This window comes from Giraffa tippelskirchi, chromosome 2 (assembly GCF_054371585.1).
Source record: "Giraffa tippelskirchi isolate mGirTip1 chromosome 2, T2T-mGirTip1v1.2.pri, whole genome shotgun sequence".
NCBI classification, from domain to species: Eukaryota; Metazoa; Chordata; class Mammalia; order Artiodactyla; family Giraffidae; genus Giraffa; species Giraffa tippelskirchi.
The window spans coordinates 61,566,994-61,594,916 of NC_137276.1; the positions used below are offsets into that span (position 1 = coordinate 61,566,994).

At 52.4% G+C, this 27,923-nt stretch overlaps 3 protein-coding genes and 1 pseudogene across 5 annotated transcripts in view; all 4 read left to right on the plus strand.

Moving 5' to 3' along the window:
- Window positions 1-2,643: 2,643 nt before the first annotated feature.
- The window catches only part of LOC145536135 (uncharacterized), a 73,960-nt gene continuing 48,680 nt past the window's right edge, over window positions 2,644-27,923 (plus strand). Inside the window, exons 1-3 of one of the 2 annotated variants that reach the window (XM_081564820.1) lie at window positions 2,644-2,743; window positions 11,352-11,423; window positions 11,772-11,828. In XM_081564820.1, coding sequence (XP_081420946.1) covers window positions 11,783-11,828 — 46 coding nt within the window. In that variant the 5' untranslated portion in view covers window positions 2,644-2,743; window positions 11,352-11,423; window positions 11,772-11,782. Of the gene's footprint in view, window positions 2,744-11,351; window positions 11,424-11,691; window positions 11,829-27,923 lie in introns of those variants that run through there. The other variant, XR_014075665.1, reaches the window with a different exon arrangement.
- Window positions 6,523-10,122, plus strand: LOC145536134 (nucleoplasmin-3 pseudogene; annotated as a pseudogene). Its single transcript, XR_014075661.1, has 2 exons — window positions 6,523-7,064; window positions 9,932-10,122. The product of XR_014075661.1 is annotated as a nucleoplasmin-3 pseudogene (transcript).
- On the plus strand, window positions 20,234-24,373 carry ZNF503 (zinc finger protein 503). Its single transcript, XM_081563988.1, has 2 exons — window positions 20,234-21,088; window positions 21,829-24,373. Exons 1-2 carry the CDS (start codon window positions 20,786-20,788, stop codon window positions 23,464-23,466), a joined length of 1,941 nt encoding a protein of 646 aa, XP_081420114.1. The 5' UTR covers window positions 20,234-20,785; the 3' UTR covers window positions 23,467-24,373.
- LOC145538244 (uncharacterized) lies at window positions 24,434-26,343 on the plus strand. Its single transcript, XM_081569966.1, has 3 exons — window positions 24,434-24,451; window positions 24,755-25,411; window positions 25,857-26,343. Exons 1-3 carry the CDS (start codon window positions 24,434-24,436, stop codon window positions 26,187-26,189), a joined length of 1,008 nt encoding a protein of 335 aa, XP_081426092.1. The 3' UTR covers window positions 26,190-26,343.

The window sequence follows — 27,923 nt, forward strand, 5'->3', positions numbered from 1 at the left end:
AGAGAGAGAAAATGACACATGTTAGATGGTAACATTAAGAGCTAAAGAGTCTACGTGAAGGCACTGGGCATTCATTATCCTGTTCTTAAATTTTTCATAAGTTTGAAATTTTTTGTAAATAAAATATTGGAATAAAAGAAGGAGTGATTAACCTGTCCAGTGCTACTAAAGGTCAAGTAAATTGAGGACAGAGAATTCACTATTGGGTTTAACAACAGGGAGGTCACTGGTGACCTTGCAGATAGGAAGAGAGCAGAAGAAGTAGGCAAAGGCCAATCATAAAGAGTTGAACAGACCCCACTGTGAACACAACAGGAGAAAAGTGGTCACATTTGTGTTGGAGGACCATCGGTCTCACAGTAACGGGAAGGACAGATCAGGAGGGGGAGAACAGGGACAGGAAAATGTCCTCACAGGCTCTGAAAGTATACTCCCACCCCCCATGAAGGGTGGTAGGGGCCTGATAGGAGAGACTGCAAAAAGACTGCAGCCCAATTGCCAAGAGTTGATGTCCGTTTGGGAGTCAGGGGTGAGGGAGCCAAGATGGTGCCATTCACCAAAATAACAGATTGGGAAGGGGCAGAGGGACCTGATGTATTTAAGTCTACAAATTCATAAAGATACATGTACCCCAATGCTCACAGCAGCACTATTCACAATAGACAAGACATGAAAACAACCTAAATGTCCATCAACAGAGGAATGGATAAAGATGTGGTGTATATACACAACGGAATATTACTCAGCCATAAAAAAAGAATGAAAATGATGCTATTTGCAGCAAAATGGATGCAACTAGAGGGTATCATACTAAGTGAAGTAAATCAGAGAAAGACAAATATCTCATGATATCACTTATGTGTGGAATCTAAAATATGACACAACTGAACCTATCTATGAAATAGAAACAGACTCACAGACATAGAGAACAGACCAGTGATTGCCAAGGCGGTGGGGGTTGGGGGGATGGTAAAAAAGACTGAGGTTAGCAGATGAAAGCTTTTGCATATAGAATGGATAAATAACAAGGTCCTACTGTATAAGACAGAGAACTATATTCAGTATCATATGATAACTCATACTGGAAAAGAACATATCAAAAAAGATGTATTATATATATGTATAACTGAATCACTTTACTGTACAGCAGTAATAACACAATACTGTATATCAATCATACTTCAATTTTTAAAATAATAATAAAATAAAGTCTACATACATTGTGCCCTCCTCTGAGGAAAGCGGCAGATGGGACACCCTAGAGTCAACAGCAGCATGTGACAATAATCTAAGTGCAGCACACTTGAGGACCTGATGAATCACTCCCATTGCACTCCATGCACCTGCCATCTGAGCCAAGCTCAGAGTGCTGGGGGCTGTGACTATGGGTGTGACAGTGACCTGGCGATACCTTTGGTCATAAAGTCTCCTCGTCCTGGGGAATTCCTCTCCCCAAACCACTTCCAAGGGCTGCTCACCTTGTTGACAAGTGTTCTCCAATGTTCCAACCCTCAGTGACCGCTCTGGGGTCTGAAACATCATTAAAAGACTCTCCTGTGTTCTTGGCACTGATGCCTGCAACTTGATGCTGTTATGTACATTTATTTCTGCCACTACCTTCCCAACTAGGTGGTCAGTTCCTTGAATGTAGGGAACCCAGTTTATATTTCAAAATACTCTCAACCTTGCCCAGAAGAGGTGATCTATAAACTGGGAAGAAGAGTAGGACAGAGGCAGGAAGATGATGAAGGCCAACACTTAACATGCCCCCTAACGGCTCACCGTGCTGACTCCCAGACATGGGGACCACTTCTACCGGCCTGAGTGGAGCCTCTAAGAGGCCACTGCTGCCAGCGCCCCCAGTTCCTAAGTCAGAACCTCTGGTAGGAAGCCTCCCAGAAACAGCCCACGGTGTTCTCTCCCAAAGCTGTTTGCAGTAAGTGACTCACCCAATTAAGAACATCTACATAACAAAGCCTCACCGGGCTGCAGAGGTCATGCAGACTGTGAAGTTCGTCTTTAGTGCCTGCGTAGAAGGTTCACTAATTACCAGTCATTTCCACCCCTCAAGAGCCTGTCAGCCTTTGAGATGAAGGGGATAAAAGAATCCCCAAATTCCCACCCCACACCAATCACTCCTCCCTCTCCAACCCTCCCATGCATTTCAAACCTGTGACTAATTAAGTACCAGGGATGGGCCTCTGCCCACCTGGCTCAGTGCCTGGAGGAAGGAAGGCGAGGAAAGAGGTTGCCTCCGATGCGGAGCAGGTTTTAGTAAAAGGAAACTGGAAGGGGCAAGGGAGCAAAGAGAGTTCTGACAGCGCTGCCTCCTCTCCGTTAAACAAACAGAACTTGTATTGTTTTACCTCTGTTTAGAAAGGTGATAAGTGCTTCCCTCATAGATCAGTTGGTAAAGAATACGCCTGCAATGCAGGAGATCCTGGTTCAATTCCCGGATCAGGAAGATCCCCTGGAGAAGGGATAGGCTACCTACTCCAGTATTCTTCGGCTTCCCTGGTGGCTCAGATGGTCAAGAATCTGCCTGCAATGTGGGAAACCTGGGTTCGATCCCTGGGTTTGATCCCTGGGTTGGGAAGATACCCTGGAGGAGGGCATGGCAACACACTCCTGTCTTCTTGCCAGGAGAATCCCCATGGACAGAGGAGCCTGGCAGGCTACAGTCCATGGGATCACAAAGAGCTGGACACGACTGAGCGACTCGGCACAGCATAGCATAACGGTGGTAAGTGTCTGCGGTAGAAACTACAGTAAGTAGGTAAGAAGAAAGCTAAAATCACTCATAATTTCACCCCCTAAGGTGACTTTGGCCACCTCATGCAAAGAGTTGACTCATTGGAAAAGACCCTAATGCTGGGAAGGATTAGGAGCAGGAGGAGAAGGGGACGACAGAGGATGAGATGGTGGGATGGCATCACTGACTTGATGGACATGGGTTTGGGTAAACTCCAGGAGTTGGTGATGGACAGGGAGGCCTGGTGTGCTGCGACTCATGGGGTCACAAAGAGTCAGACATGACTGAGCGACTGAACTGAACTGAACTGAAGGTGACCAGATGTCGGTCACATAAACACCTTACAGCCTGCTTTCTAGATGACATGCATTTTTAAATTTTTATTTATTTACTTATTTTTGGCCACAGAGCATGTAGGATGTTAGTTCCCAGACCAGGGATTGAACCCTCATCCCCTGCAGTGGAAGGGTAGAGCTTTAACTGTCCTTAACTGGACAGCCAGGGAAGTCCTTAGGTGACATATATTAGCCATGGGTGTGTGTATGCCCCTACTCTTTCATAAATCAGCTTTTTCCATTTCATGAAATATCTCAAATGGCTCTCTCCAGGGGCACGTGAAAAGAAAGTTGTCAGAGATACTGACCTAGGCTACCAGATAGACGTGTTTGGACGTCAGAGCATAAGAGGAAGCCATTGCCAGAATTTCTGAAAGCTGAAGGAGGCCACTGTGAGGCAGGAAAGAGCCCTGACCTTTGGAACTCAAGTGACTTACTCTCTACAAATCTTGGTTTCCTCATCTACAAGATGAAAGTAGCACTGCATGCTTTATAAGATTCTTGTGATGATGTAAGGGAAATCATGGTTATGAAAGGACTATGCAAGCACTGGATATTGTATCCCTCGTTTTAGTAAGTATTAATTTGTGGAACTTCCCTGGTGGTCCAGTGGTTAAGACTCTGTGCTTCCAGAAAAGAAGCCATCTGGTTCAGCCCTAGAGGAGCTTAAAATCTAATTGGGAAGTTGAACACACACATACAAAAGTTAAACGATACGAATAGCTAATAAAAGATATCATCAATTAGTAGATAATTAAGTGCCAAATGAGTGGCCCAGTCAGTACTCCAGGAATTCAGAGGTAAGAAAGAACCCGGGGGATAATAGTAATAACCACTTTGAGCACTTTCTATGTGCCCGGCACACACATGCATTGTTGCATTTCATTTACCCAGTGACTTATGAGGTAGGTCCCATTATTACATCCACTTGGCACAGGAGGAAACTGAAACCTCAGAGAGGTTAAGAACGCTGCCCCAAGTCACACATATAGGAAGCGTGGCAGTGTGGAATCAAGCAGCGGGACCCGGGGCACCCACCACACTGAAGCACTATGATCTACTCTGATGAAGGTAGGGGAGGGAAAGCTGGATACTACAAAACAGAGCCTCAGAAGCAAAGATGAGACTGAGGAGGGTGTCCTGGTGTGAGGGAGAAGATCCCACTCTGGCTGGATGGCCAGTCTGCGTGGGCAGTAGATGCTCTCACAGTAAGAAGGTGGAAGGGGAGGAGCTAAGGCATATGAAACTTTTTTATTTTGGCAGAACACAGGTCACCTAGGAGGGCTTGAGGCAACAGAAGGTCCAATTAAAGCAGTTTTGGGGAAGTGGGCCTGAGAGGAGACACTTCAGGAGGCTATTAGATGAAGGTGAGGTGGACTGAAGCAGAAGCACCTAGGGGTAGGGGGACCACCCTTCTCCCTAGAAAGCCCTTGTCCCTCAACTTTTTCATTTTCATGACATTTTGAGCCAATATACATTGGTTTCCATAGCCTCCAGCCTCCTTTTGGCATGTTTACTGACTTATTTCACACTTCAGTTCTGCAAGAGATAGCTCATTCATTCATTCCATAAGTGCTTGTGAAGCTCCCATGTCAAAGGGAAAATCAATCTGCACAACTTGGTGGCTAGTTAAAAACAGAAGGAGGCTGAAGATGCTGATGATGATCCAGCAAAGCTAATCCTCACCAGACTCCCCAATTTCCCCACCTCTCAAGCCTGGTGGGGGACCAGTCTCCCCACATCAGCCAGCTCCTCAGGCCACTGCTTCCACTTCTCACCCTCACACCCCACCATCCTTGCTGAAAAGGCCAGTGCCCCACCAGCAAATGGCAAAAAGGCTCCCTTTTCTTCTGAAGAAGCAGGGCAGGGAAACTGAAGACATGGCAAGGCCTTTGACTCTACAAGCAAAACTTGGAGAAAGTGGCAGAAAAGCCCAATGGTAGAAAGAAGGCTCAGTAGCAAAGGTGGGGACAGCGAAAGAAAAAGCTTTGAAGATGTGTTAATGTAACCAATATTTACTGAATATTGTTGATGTATATGGCAGACTCTGCAGAGAACAAATGTAGGGTGACACCATTTGTGCTTTTAAATAAAGCTGTGGAAAAGGTAAGGGAGAAGAAACGGAAGAAGTAAAGCTAGAAATAGAAACAGAAAAAGAAGAAACACTGAGCCCTGAGACATGAAGCATCCTGGCCAAAGTCAGGTACTGGGGAAAGTACGGAGGGAAAACCTCCTAACAAACCATAGTTTTTCCAGTAGTCATGTATGGATATGAGAACTGGACCATAAAGAAGGCTGACCGCCAAAGAATTGATGCTTTTGAACTGTGGTGTTGGGAGAAGACTCTTGACAGTCCCTTGGACTGCAAGGAGATCCAACCAGTCAATCCTAAAGGAAATCAATCCTGAATATTTCATTGGAAGGACTGATGCTGAAGTTGAAGCTCCAATACTTTGGCCACCTGATGCGAAGAGCCGACTCATTAGAAAAGACTGACGCTGGGAAAGACTGAAGGCGGGAGAAGGGGATGACAGAGGATGAGGTCGTTGGATGGCATCACCGACTCAATGGACATGAGTTTGAGCAAGCTCCAGAAGATGGTGAAGGACAGGAAAGCCTGGCATGCTGCAATCCACGGGGTCGAAAAAAGTCGGAGACGACTGAGAGACTGAACAACAACAACTTCCGTGAGTCTACCCTGTACTCAAACACAAGACCTCAAATGTTTCAGGCCACTACTTGCCCAAGGAAACGTAGCCCAGAGGTGTTCCCATGCCCCTGAGCCATTGATTGCATTCCACAAACATCGTTTGAGCACTGAAGTGCTAGGCACTTAAGCTACTGAACGCAGCTGAGAAGAATGAGAGTTGATTGTCACCTAAGGTGGTTGATTTGACAGTATCTCTGATGCCTTAGAAACTTTAATCAGACTCACTGAGTGCCACTGAGGCTTGTGGGGAGAGAAAACTAGAAGTGAAGGGGAGAAATTCTGTACATTCTCAAACCAGAAGGGGATAATCATTTTATTCTCACTGGGCTTTGGTAAGAGGTAAATAATGAAACATTGTGAGGCTACATAGGACAGTGTAGAAGACCAAGTAGGCATCTTATAAAATCATCTGAACATTATGTTTTCTCACTCATTTCTGGCCTGACTAACTCTCATTACTGAACTTACCAGTTTTTCTGTTGAAATTGTTGCCTGGCAAGGTTGCAGACATTCAGTCAGACTGCTTAGTGTTGGGGTCCTCACCAGTCACCCGAGGAGCCCATGGGCACATCTAAGAAGTAATCATCATCATGGGGATTTAAGTTGGTGCAGCCACTATGAAAAAAGAGTGTGGAGATTCCTCAAAAAACTAAAAATAGAACTTCATATGCCCCAGAAATCCCACTCTGGACTAAACAATAATTTAAAAAGACAGCCCTTGGAGAATGGCCATTGGCGCTGCTGCCGCCCTGGTCGTTTTGAGGCAGGAGAGCAGAGTCTGGGGTGGGGGGTGGGGGGAGGGGAGGGTGGATGGGCAGTCTGTGAGTCCTGGTCTGGTCACTATGGATTGTTTTTTCTTTGGCTGTGAGCTCTCAGGCCACACCTGCTCTTTCAGCTTCAAGGCAGAAGAGGGTGATACAGAGCTCCTGACGGCTTTGACCATGCTCTGCCTCACTGAGAGAATAACGTGGTAGAAGTCGTAGCGCAGAACCATGACCATGAGGAGATCGAAGTCCCTGTGGCCAACCTCAAGTCGTCCTGCCAACCTATGTTCAGTTTGGATAACTTCCAGCTCCAACCACCCATAACCTTCTGCCTGATGTCAGGTTCTGGCCCCATGCGGATCACTGGGCGGCATCAGATTGTTACTACAAGCAATGATCTTTCTGAGGAAGAGAGCAACGAGGAGGGGAGTGAGGAGGAGGAAGCTGAGTTATGCCCCATCTTGCCTGCTGAGAAGCAGGGGGGCAGGCTCTAACCCTCTCTGGTGAGCTAGCTGCCTGCCACATGCACCATGTACCATGTTCCTCCACAAGTTTCAAGAATTGTGTGACTTCTCCATTGAAGAGGATGGGTAGTGGTGGGGTAGGGTGGGTGGGGCTTGGTCTGGTGCTAGAAGAGAGGGGGTCCCATTCTCCATAGGGCCTTGGTATTCTAATCATGTACCTCACCTGGGCTTCCCTTTTCTCCAAGAATGGGAGAACTTCTATCCTCTCTCTCCTCACTTTCGTATGAGGTCAGAGGTCAGCATCTAAAGCTCAGGACTACACATTTTTAACATTTGTTACATTTTTGGATAAAGGTTGAAATAAAGTGTGGAGGTTTTTTTGCAAAAAACAAAACAAACAAAAAAACACGCATTTCTATGCTCACAGTAGCACTTGTCACAGTAGCCAAAGCATTGAAAAAACCAAAATATCCATCACAGGATAGATGAATAAAGAATATGTCATGAATATATATACATACACACACACACAATGGAATACTACTCAGCCATAAAAAAGAATGAAATTACATCATTTGCAGCAACATAGATATAACTAGAGATTATCATTCTAAGTAAAGTCAGGCAGAGAAAGACAAATATTATATGATATCTCTTAGATATGGAATCTAAAATATGACATAAATGAATTTATCTATGAAATAGAATCACAAAAATAGACTTGAGAATAGACTTCTGGTTGCCAAGGGGGAGGAGGGGAGGGAGAGGGATGGACTGGGAGTTTGGGATTAGTAGATACAAACTGTTACATTTAAAATGGATAAACAAGATCCTACTGTATAGCACAAGGAACTATATCCAATCTCCTGAGATAAACCATAATGGAAAAAGAATATTTAAAAAAGGAATATATGTATGTGAATAACTGAGTGATTTAGCTGTACAGCAGAAATTAACACACCATTGTAAACCAGCTATAGTTTAATTTAAAAAAGATGGAGAGAGAGAAAAGAAGTAGTCACCATCAGATCTGTTTAGAAGCCATCCAAAGCCAGGCTAGGGCAAACCAACATATATTATTGATTGTGAGTGATATAAACTGGCTCTGGCTAATTTAAGCAAGAAAAGAAACCTATCAAAAGGATATCAGGAAGCTCAGAAAATCAGTAAAAGGTCTAGAGACTCAGACTTGGGAAACAGTACAGAGAGGGGTTCAGAAATGGAGGATGTCACTGGTCACACTACTGCAACAGTCTGATTAGACACTGGCTGAACAGCTGCCATTGTCACAGTGGACGCAGCAGCAACTGGCCAGTTGCTTCACTGCCTCCCTAGACAGTTAATGCCATTGTATTGGGTTCAATGCTGCTGCTGAGAAGGGTTTATAATCCACCCTAAACCTCTGCTCACCTCTTGAGGAGCCTCAGCTGTCAGGGACAGGGAGAAGGAGGATGAGACCCCTTTAGCTTCTGTAGTTGGAAACAGGTCCTTCATTCCAATAAGCAGGAAGCAGGATTCAGATGCTAGGCATAAATAAGGAGATAACACTAAGGATGAGGGGTATGACCAACCTTCACTCCCAAGTGACTTTGGAAACCCATACCTCAAGAACCTTTGAAGGCAAGTGTCTAACAGGCTTCTAAAACTGTTTTGGACCACTGTATAACATTCCAGCGGTGGTAGTGCTGTGCTATGCTAAGTTGCTTCAGTCATGTCTGACTCTTTGCAACCCCATCGACTGTGGCCCGCCAGGCTCCTCTGTTCATGGGATTCTCCAGCCAAGAATAGTGGGTGTGGGTGTTCTGTCCTCCTCCAGAGGATCTTCCCAACGCAGGGATTGAACCCACATCTCTGAAGTCTCCTGCATTTGCAGACAGATTCTTTACCACCAGTGCTACCTGGGAAGCCCCCAATGGGAATAAGGTTAGTCAGATGGGATAGGTAAATGATATGCTTGGCTGCAAACATTAAAAAAAAAAAAAAAAAAAATTTTCATTGACTTAAACAAATAGGGATTTTATTTTTCTAATATAACAAAAGTTTTGAAGGCAGGTGATTCCTAGAAATTGTTGTGTCCCAGAGACATCAGGATTAAGTCTCTCTCTGCTAGTCTCTTGGACTTTTTCTCATGGTCACAAGATGGCTGCTATGATTCTGGATATTGTATCCAAGCCCATCGAAGGAAGAAAGGAGAAAAAAAGGAAAGGGAAGGGTCAAAACAACTGCATCATTTCCTTTGATCAAGAAAACAAAGTTTTCCAAAGCTCCCCCTCCTACTCTGCCACTGCCTTACTTTGACTTGTGCTTCATTTGCCCACACTGGGTCACATGACCATCCCTGGCTGCAAGAATAATCAGACAAGATGAAAGCAAGATTGTCATGATTGGCTCCCACCAATTTTGCACCACTGCCTAGCCCAGGCACACTGCTACAATGTTAAGCTGAGGAAGAAGGAAGGAGGTGGATATTGGATAACTTGACTAAATTCTGGTATCAGATTTGGGCATTTTAGGATCAGAAGTTGGACACATGAGCATAGGAAATAAGGGCCTTCCAGGAATAAGGGACAGAGGAGCAGAAAAATACAGAGCATGTAAAAAGAACATTAGATTTGACTGGGGTGTAGACAGCTGTACTTTTGATAATCTATCCTATAGAAGTAAAATAATTGATTTCAAGGATATAGACACAAAAAATATATTAGAGAAAAAATTTTGTTAACAACCTATATGACCATCAACAGGGAAGTAGCTGATTAAGTGAGGTATATCCACTCTGTGGAATACAGGGGGTCCTTGACTTCAACGGTTTGACTTACGATTTTTTCAACTTTACAGTGGTATGAAAGTGACAGGCAAACAGTAGAAACTATACTTTGAATTTTCAATTTTGATTTTTTTCCCAGGCTACTGATATGCAGTATGATAGTTTCCTGATGCTGAATAGTAGCAGTGAGCTGCCACTCCCAGTCAGCCCCACGATCACAATGGGAAACAACTGTTTCAACTATTCTGTACCTGTACAACCTTTATTTCTTTTCACTTTCAGTACAGTATTCAATAAATTACATGAGATATTCAACACTCTAATATAAAATAGACCTGTATTAGGTGATTTTGCCCAACTGTAGACTTATGGAAGTCTTCTGAGCATGTTTAAGGTAGGCTAGGCTGAACTATGGTGTTGGTAGATTAGATATATTAAATGCGTTTTCAACTGGATGATGTTCAACTTTACCAGCTGAACTACCCAGGAAGCCAGGATGGGTTTATCAGGTAACTCCATCATAAGTCAAAGAAGATTTGTCCTATGCAGCTAAAAAAAAAAAAAAAGGAATAAATTAGCTCTCTATCTATAGACTCATTTTTTACTGAGAAAGAATGAACAAATTGCAGACAACTCTAGTATAATCATTTTTGTATAAACACACAATAGCATAAGAGCCCCATACATTTAAGTGTAATTTATATGAGCATGCAGAGCATGGTACAGGGACAGAAGCTACACTCCAGGCTGTTAACACTGTATATCTCAGAAGACAGGGTGGGAAACGGAGAGGAGATGGGTGAGATCATGTTTTTCTTTATGTATCTTTGAGAGCTTTGCTGGTTGAAGTGAACATAGATTTCATTTACAACTTTGAAATGCAACTTAATCAAAGCTGTTTAAAAGAAGTTTAGAACTAAAATACAAAGTGTCAAGTGTTACATGCGGACAGTGGAGAGTCACTGAAGATGTGGGGGCAAAGGAACGATGGGAGCAAGAAAATTAAGCTGGTAGGAGGATGTATAATACATTAGGGGCAAGAGAGGCCAAGGATACACAGAATAATTAGAAGGTTCGTGCTGTAGCAGCTCAGCCAGAAGGTAATAATGGACTAATAATACAGGGCTAATAACACATAGCAATAATATGTGAAATGAGAAAAAGGAGCCCAGGCTAGAGCCTTAGGACATATATGCATGTGGGAGGAGCAGTGATGGGGGAGGAATGTCTCCATTAAGTTATGTCAACCAACACATCATGCATTTTGAAAACCAAAATAAATAACTGGAAAACCATAGATATTGGTGTATTTTCTTCCCCTACCTCCTTGATCATTGACTTGTTTTATATTTACAATATAAAGACTCAGAATAGTCATTTTTCTGTAAGATTTGTGCTATCTCCCTTATTAAACTGAAAAAAAAACACCCTGAGATGTGAGACAACAAAGAATGCTTACTGGTAACCCCCAAAAGTGAAGTGAATCCCCAAAGTTATCGTTCACTCAGCACAGCTGATGGTACTAATCAGTGCCCTTTTCTTCGTTCATTTCTGGAAAGGACAGCTCCAGTCCCTGCCCTGTCAAGTTACCATCCAGTGAAGAGGAGAGACTCAACAGAAAATCCCATGTGGTAAGTGCAGCGAGCCAGGTGAAGAGGAGGGCAGAAGTTCACTCTAGATAGAAGAGAAAGCCTTAGCAAGGTCCTGAGGTGAGATGCTGTATGGCACCTCTGAGTAACCAAAATGCAGCCACGGGTGGCAAAAACTCAGAATAAGGGGCAGTAGGAGACAGGAGAAACCTAGTCTGCCTTTTAAAACAATTTTTAAAGATCACTCTGGCTGCTGAAGAGCTAGAAGAGAAACAAGTAGGGGAGCTCAAAGGTCCTGTTTCCCCATCAGACTAGGAGCTGTCCAGGAGTTGAGCTGAGCCTACTTTATTTATTCCTTTCTCCTCCTCTGTGTGGGCCCCTCCTGCTCAGCAAGGCCTCAGATGCAGGTGGATGCAGTTAACAAGACAGCAGACACTCCCCCACAAGGTAAGTAAAAGCCCAGCAAGATTCCTCCAGTATGATGAGTTGAGTTGCTGGGGGTCTGATGGAAAGAGGAAAGAAGGGATGAGGATACGGATGAGATGCCCCGAGGCAAGGCCAATTTCTTCTCTCCATGCCTCAATTTCTTTATCTATAAAACAGGCCATTCATGGTACTTACCTCAGAGTTAACGTTAATTAGGGTCCGACAGAAAACAAACCTTCTAACAGAGTTAGCTTTTGTTTTTAACCTTCCTGAAAGACAGGTGGGACTCTATGGGCACGAAAATGTTTTCCCTGCTGTCTGAGGTATGACTGGTCTCAGACACCAGAGAATGTTCGAGAACCCCTGAGCCAGTCAGGTCTCGGGACTACCAAACGACCAAAGTTTGACAAAGTTTTACCTGAGAGTTTGGGCCAGGGTATGTGCTTGTAGTCCTTTGATTTAAAAATCCTTAGATACAATCTTAGGCAGAGGAAAGGACCTGTCCACTGTCCTCCTGTGAGTCTTGGGTTGTGCGGCAAAGCGCTGGCTGAATCGCGCCGCGAGATCCCGAGGCCCAGCCGGCGGGGGTGGAGCCTGGCGAGCTAGGGGCGGGCCGGCGGCGCGGAGGGGTGGGACCGACACTGCAGCCCACGGCCCCGCCCCCGGCGGAAGTGCCGCTGGGCCCGCCCCTCCCACCGGAGGCTGATTCTCCTCGCCCTTCCCCCGACCCGCTCTGCCCAAGGCAGTTCGGCTCCTAGGGCGTGTAGGGCCGGGGCCCCACCACCAGTCCGAGGAGGAGGCCCCTGGGTCTGCGTATCTGGCTGTCCCGGGTGGTACGATCTGTCCCTCTCACTCCCCCGCCCTCCCTTCCATTCCTGCGTTACCGGCGCGGCCGCAGGCGCCGCGGGGAACCACACAGGTAAAGACTGGACTAGCGAGGGCGCAGGTGTGGGTCCCTCCCAGGCTGGACGGGCAGGGGAGAGGCTGACAGCACGTACCTGGCTTTTTTTTTAATCAGAGCGATTGTATTGATTGTGGGGCTCAGGGAGGGCGGACGCAGACCCCAGGAGCCCTGCACAGCACCGGGGTGACAGAGGGGGCGGGACTGTAGCCCCCAGAGCTTGAGGGCCGGATCATTCGTGTGCCCGCGTCTTGCGCAGGCTCTGTTGTATTTCAGAAGTGATGAGCTGGTTGGGTGGGGTCGGGTCGAGGCCGCGGCACCGGACGGTTATTCTCCCACCCGCTCCCCGAGGTGACTGCGGTCTGACAGTCGCCCCGCCCGGGCGCGCAGTCTCAGGTTTGCGGAATGAGAATCAATAAAAACCGATGCAATGGCAACGAACGTGAAACACTTTGGTTGTTATTATTTTGCGTTTGTTAAAGTATTGTTGTTTTTTTAAACTTCCTTCTTGGAAAAGGTGGCTAGTATCAGAGCCTCGGAGACGGACTCAAAATGCCCCCTGGGCTCCCAGCAGGGGGAGGGATCCCAAGCCGCGCAAACTTCCCCGAGTGGCTGTGAGGGATCCAACGGCGGTGGGAGAGCCCCCAGGGCGCTGGGCTTCCGGATACCACTTTCCTCTGCGCCTCATTGTCCGCACTTTAGGGCGATGGTGTGTCCCCCCCCCATCCATTCGCTTCTCGCCGGTTCACCACCCCCATGCCCCGGGGGCCGCGCCTCCTCCCCTCCCCTGAGCTCTCCCCGGCGCTTTAAATAATGATATTTGCATGCAGGGAGCGATTCATAAATATGTCAGGGCCGGTGAAATATAGGCAACATTTCAAACTTTCTATTTAAAAAACATGAATTATGGCCGCGGAAAATGTGTTCCCATTTAAAGGCGATACGAAGTATTTGGTGTCTCGTCCCCGGGCCCATCCATCACGCAGACAATAAAGAGAGTTTTTCGCCCTGACACCCGCGATTTATGGGCGCCCTTCTCTGCCCTCATCACTCACCCGCCGCGGCCGGCCGGGCGACAGGCCCCGCGGTGAGACCGGCGGCCGCCCCCTCTCCCCCCGCGCGCGCAGTTTGAGCCCTCGTCAGCCCCCCAAGACCACCGCTCCCCAGGCGAAGCGCTGCTCTGGGAGGTCCACGGTGATGGTCTGGGTAGCCAAGTGGGCAACACAGTGGGAAACAGAACCACACTCATCCTCTCATCTCCGCGCAAGCCTATCTCAAGGTTGGGATGAGCGGGCAGACAAGCGGCCTTGCGGGCTAGCTCTGCGTCCGGGCCTCGCCCGCCAACCGCCGCAGCGCGCGGGGAAGTTTGCAGTGCAGGCAGCAGGAGGTTATTTACGTGCGGTTTCGAGGTGAGGGGAAAGCGCTGGGCAGGGGACTCTCCAGGGGGGCTCATTCTGCCCGGGAGAAGGCGAGTTGGTCCCAAGCTTTCTTGAGCCCTGCTGGGCGGACGCTTGTGGGAAAAGCTTTCTGCAACTTTTACAAAGTCGCCTCCTCCCTGGTGCGATTCCCATAAACGCATCCTGGGCGTCGCGGCACCTTGGAAACTATTTTTTTACGGGGCAGGGCCCAAGAAGTTGGCGAGAAATGAGGAAAGGGAGGCGCCTTCCTTCGCGTTTCGCCGCGGACCAAGCTCGGCCAGCAGGTACCCTCTTCGCCCACCTCCCCCCACTTTGCGCTCGGACACACCCCTAAAGAACGCTGTTGTCTCAAAGCGACCACCGAATCTCTGCTGCAAACTTGCTTTGAAGAAAGTTCGAGCTCCGTCTGCCGTGGAATTTGCTTTCAATTTTCGCCCCGGGCGGACTCGGCCCCGGCGGGTTACCGAAGCACCGGCAGAGGGTGGGGGCCGCCGCGCACTGCCGACCGGGAGAGACTGCTAAGGCCGCGGGCGCTGATAGTCCAGCCTCCATCGGAGGCCAGACCTGCAGCCTTCTGGACACGAGGAGCCACCTCGCGTCCTGCGCTGGGCCGATGGGGCGTCTCCACACCCGGGAACCGGGAGCCGTTTCCTTCTGGATGCCTGAGAGCTGGATTTATTCTGATACAGCAGCGCACTCGCAGCCAGAGAAATTACGTCGATTCTAAAAATGACAAGGTTGAATTTATTAGATTAAGATTCATGTGTAAGTGCAGGGTGATGAAAATTATGCAAACAGTTCCAAGTCCAGTGTGAACTGCAGGATCACTTCCGGCTTCAAGGGCATGTAACATAACATCTGAATATTTAGATCTGTGGAGGGATATAAAATAGTATTAAATTCTCGGTGTGTGCACATATAGTTAAGTTGGGAAAATTCTGGAGCAAGTGTCATTTTACAGCCTCTGCTTGGGTGTAATCGGGGCTCGAGATAGCGCTTACGTCCAAATAACCACCCAGTGAATGTATCCTATAGACAGAGCGAGTTCCGCATCGTCGAGGTGTGCCGCGGTATGTGTACCTCTTTAAATATCTGCGGCGTGGCAGAAGTGATAATAAATACATTTAAGAAAAGCAGGCGCGCAGATAATTGAGCCACTGCACGGATACAATATTTCTGGGTAAGGAAATAAATATCACTACTAGGTTAGCTGTGGAAAGTGTGCACAAATAGGGGGGCTTTCGGGAACGCGTGGTAGGGGCCACAGGTTCTGCAGCTACGGGCGCTCAGCAAGCTGAGGTGGGCTCTATTCAGATACCCTCTGCCTCGGACCTTGGGGCGACTACTGGGAGAGTCTCCGCCGGAACAGGCAACAATGCCGCGCCTTGGGGGTTCTCCCAGATAACGCGTGAAGATTCCGAAGCGCTGAAGCCAGCACTCCGGGTACCAGGGCCTCAGGTCCTGCGGGCAGCCCCTCCCCCTTGAACACTTCAAGCGCGCCTTAATTCTGGCTCCACCAAGCTCGAGCAGTGCGCATTTGGGCCTATCAGTTTGGAGTAAATGCGAAGAACAGGGCGGGTCTCGCTTGGTTCCGAGGCACCTCAAAACTCGAAGTCAGAGGCCAAACGGAAGAAGGCCACGATTTCACACCAGTGTGGAATCCAAGCCGCGCCCGGCCCTTGGAAGGCCAGCTGAGGCTATAGAAGCCGTTATCTGGGCGTATTTATTTATGAAATGTTAGGCACCCCCTCACATATTCAGTACAGAGGCCCAGATGCCCCATAGGTCTCCCTCGAATATTTGCAAAGCCCAGGCAACGCCACCAGCTAGGTCAGAGACATTGCAGCTGTGAAATTCCAACACCAAATGCTAATTCCAGAATAGGGAGCTTGCGACCCTCCACCCATCTCACCACCTGGTCTTTTTTTTTTTTTTTTTTCCTCACCCCTCCAAATACATCCAACTCTTAAACAGGCGCAGAGCTTCTGACAATCCCTGCTTGAGGAGAAATTAGAAGGATTTGGTCCTGAATTCCTGGGAACTGCACACACTCCTGAGGCAGCCCTGCCGCAGAGAAGTAACCCGGGCCCTGAGAATGCCCTGCTTCAGAGAGCGTGGTTGCGCTTAAGTGGTATATACCGTATACTGAGAGGGAGAGAGAACAGGAAACAATCCCTGGCTAGTAGAAAAAATATAAATGAAGAGGGGGGAAAGGAAGAAAAGGCTTGAGAGCCAAGAAAGAGGCAAAAGAGGAAACAAAATAGACAAGGGGGTGGGGGAAGAATCAGAAGAGGTGAGCCAATTAGAGTGCAGGCCTTGGTGAGGCCCAGGGACCAGGCCAGGCGCTAGCAACGGCAAGCCTGGTACCTCCCCGGCCCCAGAGGAGGCTAGTGCCGCCGGGGACCGTCCCCCACCAGCCCAGCGAATCTCGGCTCGGCTCCCAGTCCGGAGGGGCGGGCTTGGGTCCAGTGGCCTCCGTCCGCCCTTTCTATCCCCACTCCCGGGGGACCACGAGGCGGGGCGGGGAACAGGGGGTGCCCCAAGGGGCGCGCGCCAGTCCAGGACTGTTTGGACGCTCTGGGCCAGGCTTTCCAGCTCGCCGGGCCTGACCTGTCAGGCGGATTATCTTCGAGGGAGATTAATAGGGGAGGCGGGCTGCAATAATAATCGTTTTGTTTGATGTGACAACTCTGATAGGCGTTGATTTACTTACAAACTGATAGGCTTTTAATTGAGCGCCTCCGCCGAGCCCGAGATGAAAGGGAAGCGTCGGTGAAAGGCGGCCCGCCTGCCCTCCGGCCTCAATACTGATTAGCCATCTCGACAGTGAATAGTTCAAGGCATTTTCAAACTTTTTTCCTCAGCTCTCTCTCTTTCCTTCTCCTCCCACCCCCTCCTCAAATATCTGCCAAGCCCACTCCTTTTTTAGATAAAACAAATCATTTCCATTGTGTGCAAATAAAATCCGCAGGACATCCACGCCAATCGCCGCTGGGGGTTGGAGGCATTAGGCCCAGTGAGGAGTCATTAATAACCGCCCCCCCCCACCCGCAGCCCCACGGCCTGCACGGCCTTCGGGGATTTGACCTCCCCTTCGAGGTGCGTAGGTTCGGATGCTGCAGCCTCCTGAAAACCCTGGCAGTGCAGACCCCCAGGCGCCCCCGTGCGCTCGGACCTTCGGAGTTCGATTTTTCGAAGAGCGAATGCGCGAAGACCAAGACCCGCGCGCGCGCGCGCTGTATAGCGCAGGCCTGAGAGCATGTGCGACCACACCGTGGCACGCCTATTCCAAGGGACACAGGGGCCACTCTCTCGTTCCCCCAGCTGCCGGGGGTAAAAAGAAAACTGCTGGAATTCCAGGAGAGGGAAAGGACTGAGTCTGGACACGGCTGGCTGGAGGGAAGGGGGAAGGGAGGGTCCCCCGCGGTCACCTCACCTCCATCTCTGGACACCGCCCCCAGCATTCTGTGTCTGGGCCTCACCGGGAGGCTGCGGCGACGCGGGGCCCACGGCTGGGCTCGCGGGGCTGGGAGATCTACAGTTGATCTGGGCGACACTTCGACAACCACTAACCCAGGGACTCAGCCACTAACAGAGCAGAAGGATACAGGCAGCCTCAAAGGGTCTGCTCTGCAGAGACAGAACCGTCCGGTTGTCAGAAACCGGCTCCTGGGACTCGCTCCCCAAAGTTTATTTCAGACCGCCTTCACAACTTCGCGTGTGGCCTCGCCAGTCTCATGGACTCACCTTCCTCCGCTGTCGAACCGGCAGACACTCCAAAGCCCCTTGAACGGAGGTGTGTTCTTACAGCTAAACACGCGCACACATACACCGACAGACTCCTCATATACACACTGCCTCACTCCCCGCTTCTCCAAATTATCTCTAGTCAAGTTACCATCTCATGAAGTTTACCAACCTAAAGAATCAAGGGATAAAATTAAAACACATAAAAAGAATGCCTACGAGAAATTCTAAAACTCACCCCTAGAAAGTTCTCGGTACCTGTGCGGAGTGGGAGACAGAGACATAAATGAGGGAGGGAGGAATGGGGTGGGGAGAGTGGAGAACGCCAGCACGCCGAGGGCAGGTCCCAGACCCGACTTCGGCGCCGACGGGGCCCGGGCCGGGTGAGCGAGGGTGGAAACCGGGTCTCAAGGCCCGGCCCCCGCGCCCTCACCCCCACCCAGCGCGGGTACAGACTGGCTCCCGGCTCCCCAGCGCTCCCAGCCCCACCGTTTATCAAAAGGACTTGACAACAAAAGAAGAGCCGGGGCGGAAAAGGGGGGGAGGGGAAAGTCAAAGTCTTCCAAGTCCTTCCGAGGAAAGGGATGTACCCTCCTTTCGCCCCCTTCTAGTTTCTGCGAGTTTTTGGAGGTCACCCCACCCCCTCGAATTCGCCCCAGACGCTACCACAGCCCTGACAACTCACACAGCGGCACAAGCATTCATACACACGTCTGCACTCAGATCCAGGTACACGGAGGCACGCAGAGCGCCTCCCCTCTGCCTTCCCAACAGCCCGAGTGACGGTGCAAATCGAGGGGAACGCGGCGGTCCCGCTCCGCTTCCCTGGAAGAGCCGGTGTTCCCACAGGCCGCCGCCCCCCCCCCCGCCCTCCCTCTCTCTCTCTCTCTTTCGCTTCTTCCCTCTGCTCTCCCCGCGCTGGTCAGTCCTGGCTCGGCGTTTCAATAAATTCGAGCGAGCAGCCCGGAGTAACCGCGGCTACCAAGACTGCGGGGATGGCAGGGGGTGAGGGAGGGCTGGAGAGGGGGCCTGAGCGAGCCTGGAACGTATCTCCCCTAAATACACACGTCAGGCCTCTTCGCAGCCTTGCAGCCCTAGCAACGATGGGGCAAGGGTGTCAAAGAACTGAGGCGAGGATACCCCACCACTGACCTCCAGAACTCAAGGCTACATTGGTAATGTGGCTCTTAGAAAGAAGCCTCCGAGTTTGGAGTCGGGGCACTGGGAGGGGGGGAGGAGAGGGAGGCCAGCTGGCAGCCTGAAGACTGCACTCTACGGGCCCCGGAGGGACTGCCATGGCTTGGGGGTAAAAAATCTCCCGTGTTGGACGTCGCCACCGCCTATCTCGGATACCGAGAGCACTCGGAACTCTGCGCGCGGCCCCAAAGGAGCGGAATCTCCAGAGGTGGAAGGGTGTTACCGCTCTCTCCAATACCTAGAGGAGCGAGGCGCACACCCCAGGCCAGCGCACCCTTCTCAGCGCCCTGGGCGCACCTGCGCACTTTACTCTCACTATTCATTTTCCTGACACTGAGCGCCTCTTTCTCTTCTTTCATTCTTTTTCTTAGAGCCCCCGCCTCACATCTTAGGAGGATGCTCCTCTTTCCCCCTCCTTCAGTTCCCCCTCAGTCTCTTCCTTCCTCTGCGTCTCTCTCTCCCTCTCCCTTTTTCCCTTCAAGTCGCACCCGCCTTGTAATCAGCAACAAAAGCTGACATAAATCACCGGCAGATTGACAAGAGCTGACAAATAACTGATTGATTGCGGTCGAGGAACATTGACAATTGATGGAGGGGTGGAGATGCCCAAAGAACTCGGGGGGGGGCGGTGCGGGTAGAAGAAGAGAGGGTGGCAGGGGAGAGTAAGAATTTGGGGGGGTTGAGTGTGAAACAGAGGAAACATGTGACCCCCCTCCTGCCCCAATCTGCGCATCTCCGGGCGTCACGTGGCCGGGAAGGGCGGGGAACCTAGCATAGAGCCGAGACTTGCCTCCACCGCCTCCGCTGCCCACCTAGCTTCTGGTTTCTCCGCCGCCGAATCCCGAGAAATCAAAGCGGGCGGGCAGACTTCCTCCAACACCCGCTCCCCACCTTTCCTTACCCAGGCGGCTGCACCGCAGGAGATTTCAATTACTGAGGCGGGGGAGAGAATACTTCGCGGACCTGGAGTTGACAGTCCGGCTGTTGTCCAGACTCCTGCTAGTGCTCCTTCCGAACACCCTCAAACTGTTCCTTGCAAGCACCTTCCTGCAAAAGGTTTCAGTTTATTCTCCAGCTGGGGAAAAGGAAGGACGACGAGGAAGAAAAGAGAGGGAGGCGGCAGATAGCAAACGTAGAATAAATGTCCAGCTCGTCCTCCGAGCGAAATCAAGGGAGGGGACACGCAGGGGGAGCGGTGAAGAGGGAGCTGCCCATTAAAACCAGCTCTGAGAGTCCTGGCGGCGGCGGCGGCGCGGGACGCGTCACATCCCCTTGACCCTCCAATCACCTCGGGCTCCCATTTGATTGGAAGGCGGCAAAGGCTTTAATCTCCCCCTCGGTGCAGCTGCTTTTGAAGTGAGTTTCCTCGCCAGAGCCCCGGCTGGACAGGCAGAGGCTCACATCGCGGAGAGCAGCGCCAGCGCCGGGCCGCGAGTGCGCAGCGCAGGGGCACAGCCCGAGGCCGACACGGCTAGCCACCCGGCACTCCCGCAGTCGGGCCGGCTCCTCCCGCTCGGCCACGGCTCCGCTGCGGGCCACCCAGGATTATTCGCTTGTGGCTCCAGGCGCCAAGAAGGCGCGCTGGGCGCCGGTGACCGCCGCGCCAGCTCCACCTCCTCCTGCTGCTCCTGCTCCCCGGGCGAGAGCGCAGCCCGGAGCCCGCCCCGCGCCTCCTGGAGCCCTCCCCCCGCTGCTCCCATGCGCGCGGGTGGGTCATGAGCACAGCGCCCTCGCTTTCTGCCTTAAGAAGCAGTAAGCACAGCGGCAGCGGCGGCGGCGGCAGTGCGGACCCTGCCTGGACCAGCGCGCTCTCTGGAAATAGCTCCGGCCCCGGCCCAGGCTCTTCCCCGGCCGGCAGCACCAAGCCTTTTGTGCACGCCGTGCCCCCCTCTGACCCTCTCCGCCAGGCTAACCGCCTGCCCATCAAGGTGCTGAAGATGCTGACGGCACGGACTGGCCACATTTTGCACCCTGAGTACCTGCAGCCCCTGCCTTCCACTCCCGTCAGCCCCATAGAGGTAAGGACCCTATCCCCGGTTCGCGTTGGGACCACCACCCTGGCTGCCCCTCCACGGGATTTCTTTCTCTTGGGATCTGCAGAGGGTGAAGGTGGGGGGATCGGAGTGATTCAGCTCCGGGATGAGGGGAGAGGATCGTGCTCCCGCACCTTAAAACTAGGGCGGAAAGAGGGGAGGAGGTAGAATGGGGTGTGAATGCTAGGAGCCAAGGCAGTCAAAACTTGTTTCTGCCTTTGGTGTTAAAGCCCCTACCTCGACCCAGGCCCCCTCACTCTCAGCCCAGAAGACAGACGGGAGTCCAAAATACGGTTCCAAAGTCCCAGTCCTCCGGTTCCCCAGAAGCTGGTATTTGTACACAGCCTCTAAGGCGCCAACAACCCGAGCCCTTACTCTGAAGTATTAGGGGTGGGGGTGGGGAGTACAGTTCTGGGTCAAAGAGTCAGAAACCAAAACATTTTTCGAGGTTTTTTTTTTTTTTTTTTTTTTTTTTTAATCCAGTTATCGCTTAGAGCGGACAGGAAAGATCCTGGTGGCGGGGCTGGGGGTGGGGTGGGGGTGCTGTGGCCTTTCTCAAGAAAGAGAATGTGTGTGTAGAAGGGGTGTCGCCTAGATTTGCGCCTTGGGGCTGGAAGGATCTTTACGGGTCGTGGCGGAGGTGCGCTCGAAACCTAGAAGGCAAGATTCTAAAGGGTTTCCCCTTCTTTCTTTGTGCCCCCCTCCCCCAACGTCTGACTCTGCAGCTTGATGCCAAGAAGAGCCCGCTGGCGCTGTTGGCCCAAACATGCTCGCAGATCGGGAAGCCAGACCCCTCGCCCTCGTCCAAACTCTCCTCAGTCGCCTCCAACGGGGGTGGCACGGGCGGTGCCGGCGGCGGCGCCGGGGGCGACAAGGACGCCAAGTCGGGCCCCCTCAAGCTGAGCGACATCGGCGTGGAAGACAAGTCGAGTTTCAAGCCGTACTCCAAACCCGGTTCGGATAAGAAAGAGCCGGGAGGCGGCGGCGGCGGCGGAGGAGGGGGCGGCGGGGGCGGCGGCGGGGGGGTTTCGGCGGAGAAGTCCGGATTCCGGGTACCGAGCGCCACCTGCCAGCCATTCACGCCCAGGACAGGCAGCCCAAGCTCCAGCGCCTCGGCCTGCTCGCCAGGAGGCATGCTGCCTTCGGCCGGGGGTGGCCCGGACGGCAAGGACGACAAGAAGGACCCCGAGGCGGGCGGCGGCGGTGGCGGCAGCAAGGGCTCCGGGGGCGCCTCGGCCGAAGGGGGACCCACAGGGCTGGCGCACGGCCGGATTAGCTGTGGCGGCGGGATCAATGTGGACGTGAACCAGCACCCAGATGGGGGCCCGGGGGGCAAGGCTCTAGGCTCGGACTGCGGCGGTTCATCTGGCTCCGGCTCTGGCTCCGGCCCCAGCGCGCCCACTTCCTCCTCGGTGTTGGGCTCTGGGCTGGTAGCGCCCGTGTCGCCCTACAAGCCGGGCCAGACAGTGTTCCCTCTGCCTCCCGCGGGTATGACCTACCCAGGGAGCCTGGCTGGGGCCTACGCCGGCTACCCGCCCCAGTTCCTGCCACATGGCGTGGCGCTCGACCCCACCAAGCCGGGCAGCCTAGTGGGGGCTCAGCTGGCGGCGGCCGCGGCGGGCTCTCTGGGCTGCAGCAAGCCCGCCGGCTCGAGCCCCTTAGCCGGAGCGTCACCGCCGTCCGTGATGACAGCCAGTTTGTGCCGGGACCCGTACTGCCTCAGCTACCACTGCGCCAGTCACCTGGCTGGGGCGGCGGCAGCCAGCGCGTCGTGCGCGCACGATCCAGCCGCGGCAGCCGCGGCTCTCAAGTCTGGATACCCGCTGGTGTACCCCACGCACCCGCTGCACGGCGTACACTCATCGCTCACCGCGGCCGCGGCCGCCGGCGCCACACCGCCCTCTCTGGCCGGCCACCCCCTCTACCCCTACGGCTTCATGCTCCCTAACGACCCACTCCCCCACATCTGCAACTGGGTGTCGGCCAACGGGCCTTGCGACAAGCGCTTCGCTACGTCTGAAGAGCTGCTGAGCCACTTGCGGACCCACACGGCCTTCCCCGGGACAGACAAACTGCTGTCGGGCTACCCCAGCTCTTCGTCTCTGGCCAGCGCCGCAGCGGCCGCCATGGCTTGCCACATGCACATCCCCACGTCGGGCGCTCCGGGCAGCCCCGGGACGCTGGCGCTGCGCAGCCCCCACCACGCGCTGGGACTCAGCAGTCGCTACCACCCCTACTCCAAGAGCCCGCTCCCCACGCCCGGTGCCCCCGTGCCCGTGCCCGCCGCCACCGGACCGTACTACTCCCCCTATGCCCTCTACGGACAGAGACTGACCACGGCCTCGGCGCTGGGGTACCAGTGAGGGCGGTCTCGAGGGCTACCGAGGGAAAGAAAAGAACTGGGGGGTGGGGAGGAGCCGAGGGAGGGGCGGGAACAGGCCCGAGGCGACTGTCACCCGCGCGTGGGGATGACCCGGGCCAGGAAAGGAAAAAATATATATACTGTATCTATCTACCCGAAACAGCGACCGAGACCCGGTGGGAAAGTCCCCTTTCCCCCACCTCTCATCTCCCCACCCAAACTTTATAAAAGTTGAAAAAAAAATATCATTTGACTTTTTATAGAAAAAGAAGGAAAAAATAATTGAGAAAGTGTTCATCTGAGGACTGCATCGGTGGACACTGGTATTTATTTATGTTAGCTCCAAGCGGACCCGTGGTTCAAAAGTGCATTACTTAGTTTGAGCTCTGTAGGTAAAAAGGAAGAAGGGGGAAAAATTAAAACTTGAGGGTTAAAAACGTGGAAAACAAACCCTCCCATCCCTTGTAGATTATAAATAAATACAAAACCGCCACAGAACTAGAGGTTTTCTCTTTAATGTTACTTTAAAGTTGCTATGATTGTATTGTACGTTCTTATTTAATGTCTGATTGAAACACAAATTTACATGCATGTTTGTTACAAAAATGAAAAAAAAAGTCACAATTTGTCAGCTCTGATTTCAAATTGCAATTATTTTTAAGGTGTATACCATCAAAAGAGAATGGGTATTTTTTTGTATGTATTCTGGAAGAAAACAAAAAAAAAAGGAAAAACAATTCTATTCCAAAACCTCATTTGCCTTATTTTGTTCTTTAAAAGGAACACTTAACTATTTTTAATTTTTAAGTCCACCCGCTGAAAAGGGGACAAGGTTTACGTCATGTACTAAAATAATAGACAATGTATCGCTTTAAAGATTAAAATTCCGTATATTTGATGTATTAAAAGGTTTTACTTCTTCTTATCTTTTTTTTTTTTTTTTTTTTTGGTTAAAGAGAAAGAAGAGCATGGCAATTTCAGCCACGGTGGGTTCCCTGGGCCTCACGGCTATTCCTTCTTCCCAGGACCGTGGTCGAAATTCCGATTGTTTTGTTGTGATTTTCAGGAAGAGGCAAAGGCTTCAGAAGGGCTGGCCAGTCGTGGGGTTGGCCTTGGAGGAAGTATTTTTAAATGGGATTTCACAATTTGGAAAGATAGTGTCCTTAGCTATCGCTCATTTCATTCTTTTCTCCCAGTAGCTGGTTTGTTAAAAGTGAAAGGGGGAAAAAAAGGAGTTTTAAAAATTTCCCTCTTAAGATTTTGGGGAGTTTGGGTTTCGTTTTGTGCAGAGAGCGGCGCAGGTCCGGACTCGCCCGCCCAGCCTCGGCCCGGGGGAGGTGCCGCTGCCCGCAGTTCCTCTCTGCTTTCCTACCATCATCGGTTACCGGCGGCAGCCGGGATCGATTGGCGGTCGGAGGTCGCTTGGGAACCTGTTTCCTAGGCCCGGGGAGGAGAGCGCGCTGGAGCCCTCTTGTCCCTCCGAGGAAAATGAGTTCGCTTTCCTTTTCTTCTTCTGGCTGCCGAGGGCTAGAGGCGGCCACCAGCCGACCCTCCAGCCAACCTCCTCCCCCCAGGGCTCCTTCCTCTCTCCCGAGTCGGGACCCGCGTCAGGCCGGCGCCGAAGCTGCTTTTCCGAATCCCGATTTCTCTGCAGTCTACTCTCTATCCCAGTCGGCGCCGCAGGAGAAAGCGCCGGGGCCCGGGACCCGGGACCCGGAAGCCCCTTCCAGTTCGACCCCGCAAGGGTCCTGGCGCCCATTGTCAGCCTCTCTGGGGCGACCTGGTGGACACAGAGCGCCGTTCTGGGTCGCGAGCTCCGCTCGGCAAAGTCGCGGCGCGACCCTCGGTCCCGGCGCGATATTCGCAGCGCGCACCTCTACCTTCTCCCCAGCTTGCGCGGCGGAACTGAGCTGCCTGAAGAGCCCCTGGAACCAGGCAGAAAAGAGGTCTAATCTGTGTGTGTGCGCGCGTGTGTGTATGTGTTGGGGCGGGGTGGGAGTGGGGGGGGTCCAAGGCCCAGCCCCCACCCCGACCGCGATCGCACACTCATACTCCAGACCGGGGCGCGAGTCCTGCTCTCTGGTTGTTGGGGCGCTCTCCCCGGCGGGTCCGCGGGAGTTTGGTACACAGCGCACCTTTTCTGGGATCCTGGGACCTCGGAGTCCCGGCGCTGAGCGCGGACCCCGAACTCTCCTCTCCCCAGGGTCAGGCCGTTCTGGGTTCTCCGAGCCACCGGCCTCCCTCGGCGTCAGGCTCCCCCTGCTGCCTCGGGAAACTCACCGCCGCTCAAAGGCCGCCCTCGGCCTCTGGCCTCGGTCAGTCAACCGCACGGCCCCCGCCGCCATTTGTTCGGGGGTTGGTGACTCGGAGATTTTTCCACCCTCCTCCCAGCATCAGCCTCACGCCTGCGGGGCCTTTTCCCGGGTTGCACGCAAAGCGGGTCCGGAGACCTCCGGGACGCCTCTCAGGCCTCCGCCTGGAGAAGACTTCGTAGAGGAAGACTCGGGCTCCGTGCCGCCTACCCGGAGGGGGCAGCCTCCAGCGCCTCCGAGCCGTCTGCTCGCAGCGCGCCCGGGACGCTGCAGCCCAGCTCCCACTCTGGTCCGGCTAAGAGAACCTGGCCTGGGCCTGGCTGGGCCCGGCTTATCAAGAACCCCGGCCGATGGGGCTGTTTGTCACCTCCAGGCTCTCGGACACACACACACACACACACACTCAGGATAGGAGGACATTCGAGGAGGGGATGCGGCCCGAGTCCCGGGGGTTCAAGTGTCCACGCTTGCGACGTGAAAGCCAGGCCCTTGTTCACCCCTCACCAACACCAGCCCTCAAGCCCCTGGTCATTCCGACCCACACGCTTCTCCTTCCTCGGCCTCGCATCTTCCGACAGGGCCACCACGCCTCGCCAGCAGGGACCCTCTTGGGCGGGATGGGCCTAGAAATTCCCCAGCCCTGGAATTCCAGGCCTGGGACCGTCAGGGAGACAAACTAGGCCCTCTCGTGCCTTCACGCCTTCTCTTGGTATTTTGGTATAGTAACAAAAATCAAATCCAAAACGCCTTAAAATTTTAATGAGCCCTCCTTCCCGGAAAAGTTACTCAGAGGCAGCAAAATTCCGGAGCAGGGGCCGGGGATCGGGGATGGTCCCCTGACGTGTGCGTCGGAGCTGAGTCACCCCAGGCATGGGGTTAGTAAGGAGAGGGTGCCGGTATGTGCTGCAGGTCCAGTCCAGGGGCGACCCCCTCGGGAAAAAGACGCCCCATCCTCACTGCGCGCCCCTGGCTCTCTCCCCCTGTCTGCTGAACTGCGGCGGGATGCCCCGCGCGCCCGGCAGCTACCTCCAAAGCCAGAGCGGAGCGCAGCGTGTCCGCCAGGCGGCGCTGCAGAGCCCGGCGCAGCGGGCGGGAGACCCGGAACCCTGGCCAGCGCGCGGGGCGCAGGCTGGGTGGTCAGACAGAGACCCCGCGCCTCCACGTTAGCACAGTTTTCGGAGCGGTGTCCGGTAGCTCCCTCCTGGTAGTTCCTCGCTCTTCTCCCGCTACGAACCATGTCCTCTGCGCTTCTCCACCTGCTCTAGCTTCTGCTGTTGTGTTCTCCTGTGCTCTTTCTCTACCCCAGAGGAGTTGGCCAAGGTGTCCAGGGCCCCCTCCAAGCCGGGGAGCTCCCACCGCCACTATCAAGGCTCTGACAGGTCACTTTGTCATAGAGAAGTGAATCTCACCCATTCATGCATCCATTCACTTCCATTCTCGGATTATTTCCTATGACCTAACCCCTCTCCAAGGGCTTCCCACCTCTTTATTCACCCCTGACACAGATGGAGAAACTAAGGCTAAATCCTGGAAGCCAATGGCAAGGCCAGCAGAGAAAGCCCAAGCCTTTCTCTCCATTCAACCCCTGCACACATCTGTACTTCTGGCAGTGACACTGAGTGACCCTGATGTCTTTGTGCTGGGTGGTCTTTAAGCAGTGAGGAAAGGCAGATTAAAAAAAAAAAAAAAAAGCCCTTGTGCTTTGGAAAAGGTATAAAAATTGCCCAGAAGGCAAGGCCTGTCCCTGTGAGGCTACCTGATGGCCAGCCTCTTCTGCACGTATTGGCTTAGGGCTCCTCACCTCCCATGCCTAGAGGCCTGATGATGCTCAGAGTGACTGTAAAACGCAGACTGACCTGCTCACGCTTATGTCTAGCCCATACTATCCTGTATTATCCCATTTAAACTTCACAGCAATTCCATGAGGTTAATAGAAGCTTTACCCCCATTTCACAGATGAGGAAACTGAGGCTCAGCAGGGAAAGGATACTAGCTAGTGAGTGATGGAGTCAAGGCAGAGATTCTCACCTCGGCTGCTGTCACCTGAGGCGATTTTAAAGTATAACAGTGCCTGGGAGGCAGAGATTCTGATTCACCTGAGAGAGAGTGTGGTAGACAGTTGTTTTATTTTTGTTTTTAAGTTCTT

Bases quoted from the DNA above. Each gene is read 5' to 3' on its own strand.
- ZNF503 (XM_081563988.1), top strand. From the start codon at position 20,786: ATGAGCACAGCGCCCTCGCTTTCTGCCTTAAGAAGCAGTAAGCACAGC. The intron at 21,089-21,828 runs GTAAGGACCCTA...CTGACTCTGCAG, and splicing joins CTCCCGTCAGCCCCATAGAG to CTTGATGCCAAGAAGAGCCC.
- LOC145538244 (XM_081569966.1), top strand. The intron at 25,412-25,856 runs GTCTAATCTGTG...CCCTCCTCCCAG, and splicing joins TGGAACCAGGCAGAAAAGAG to CATCAGCCTCACGCCTGCGG.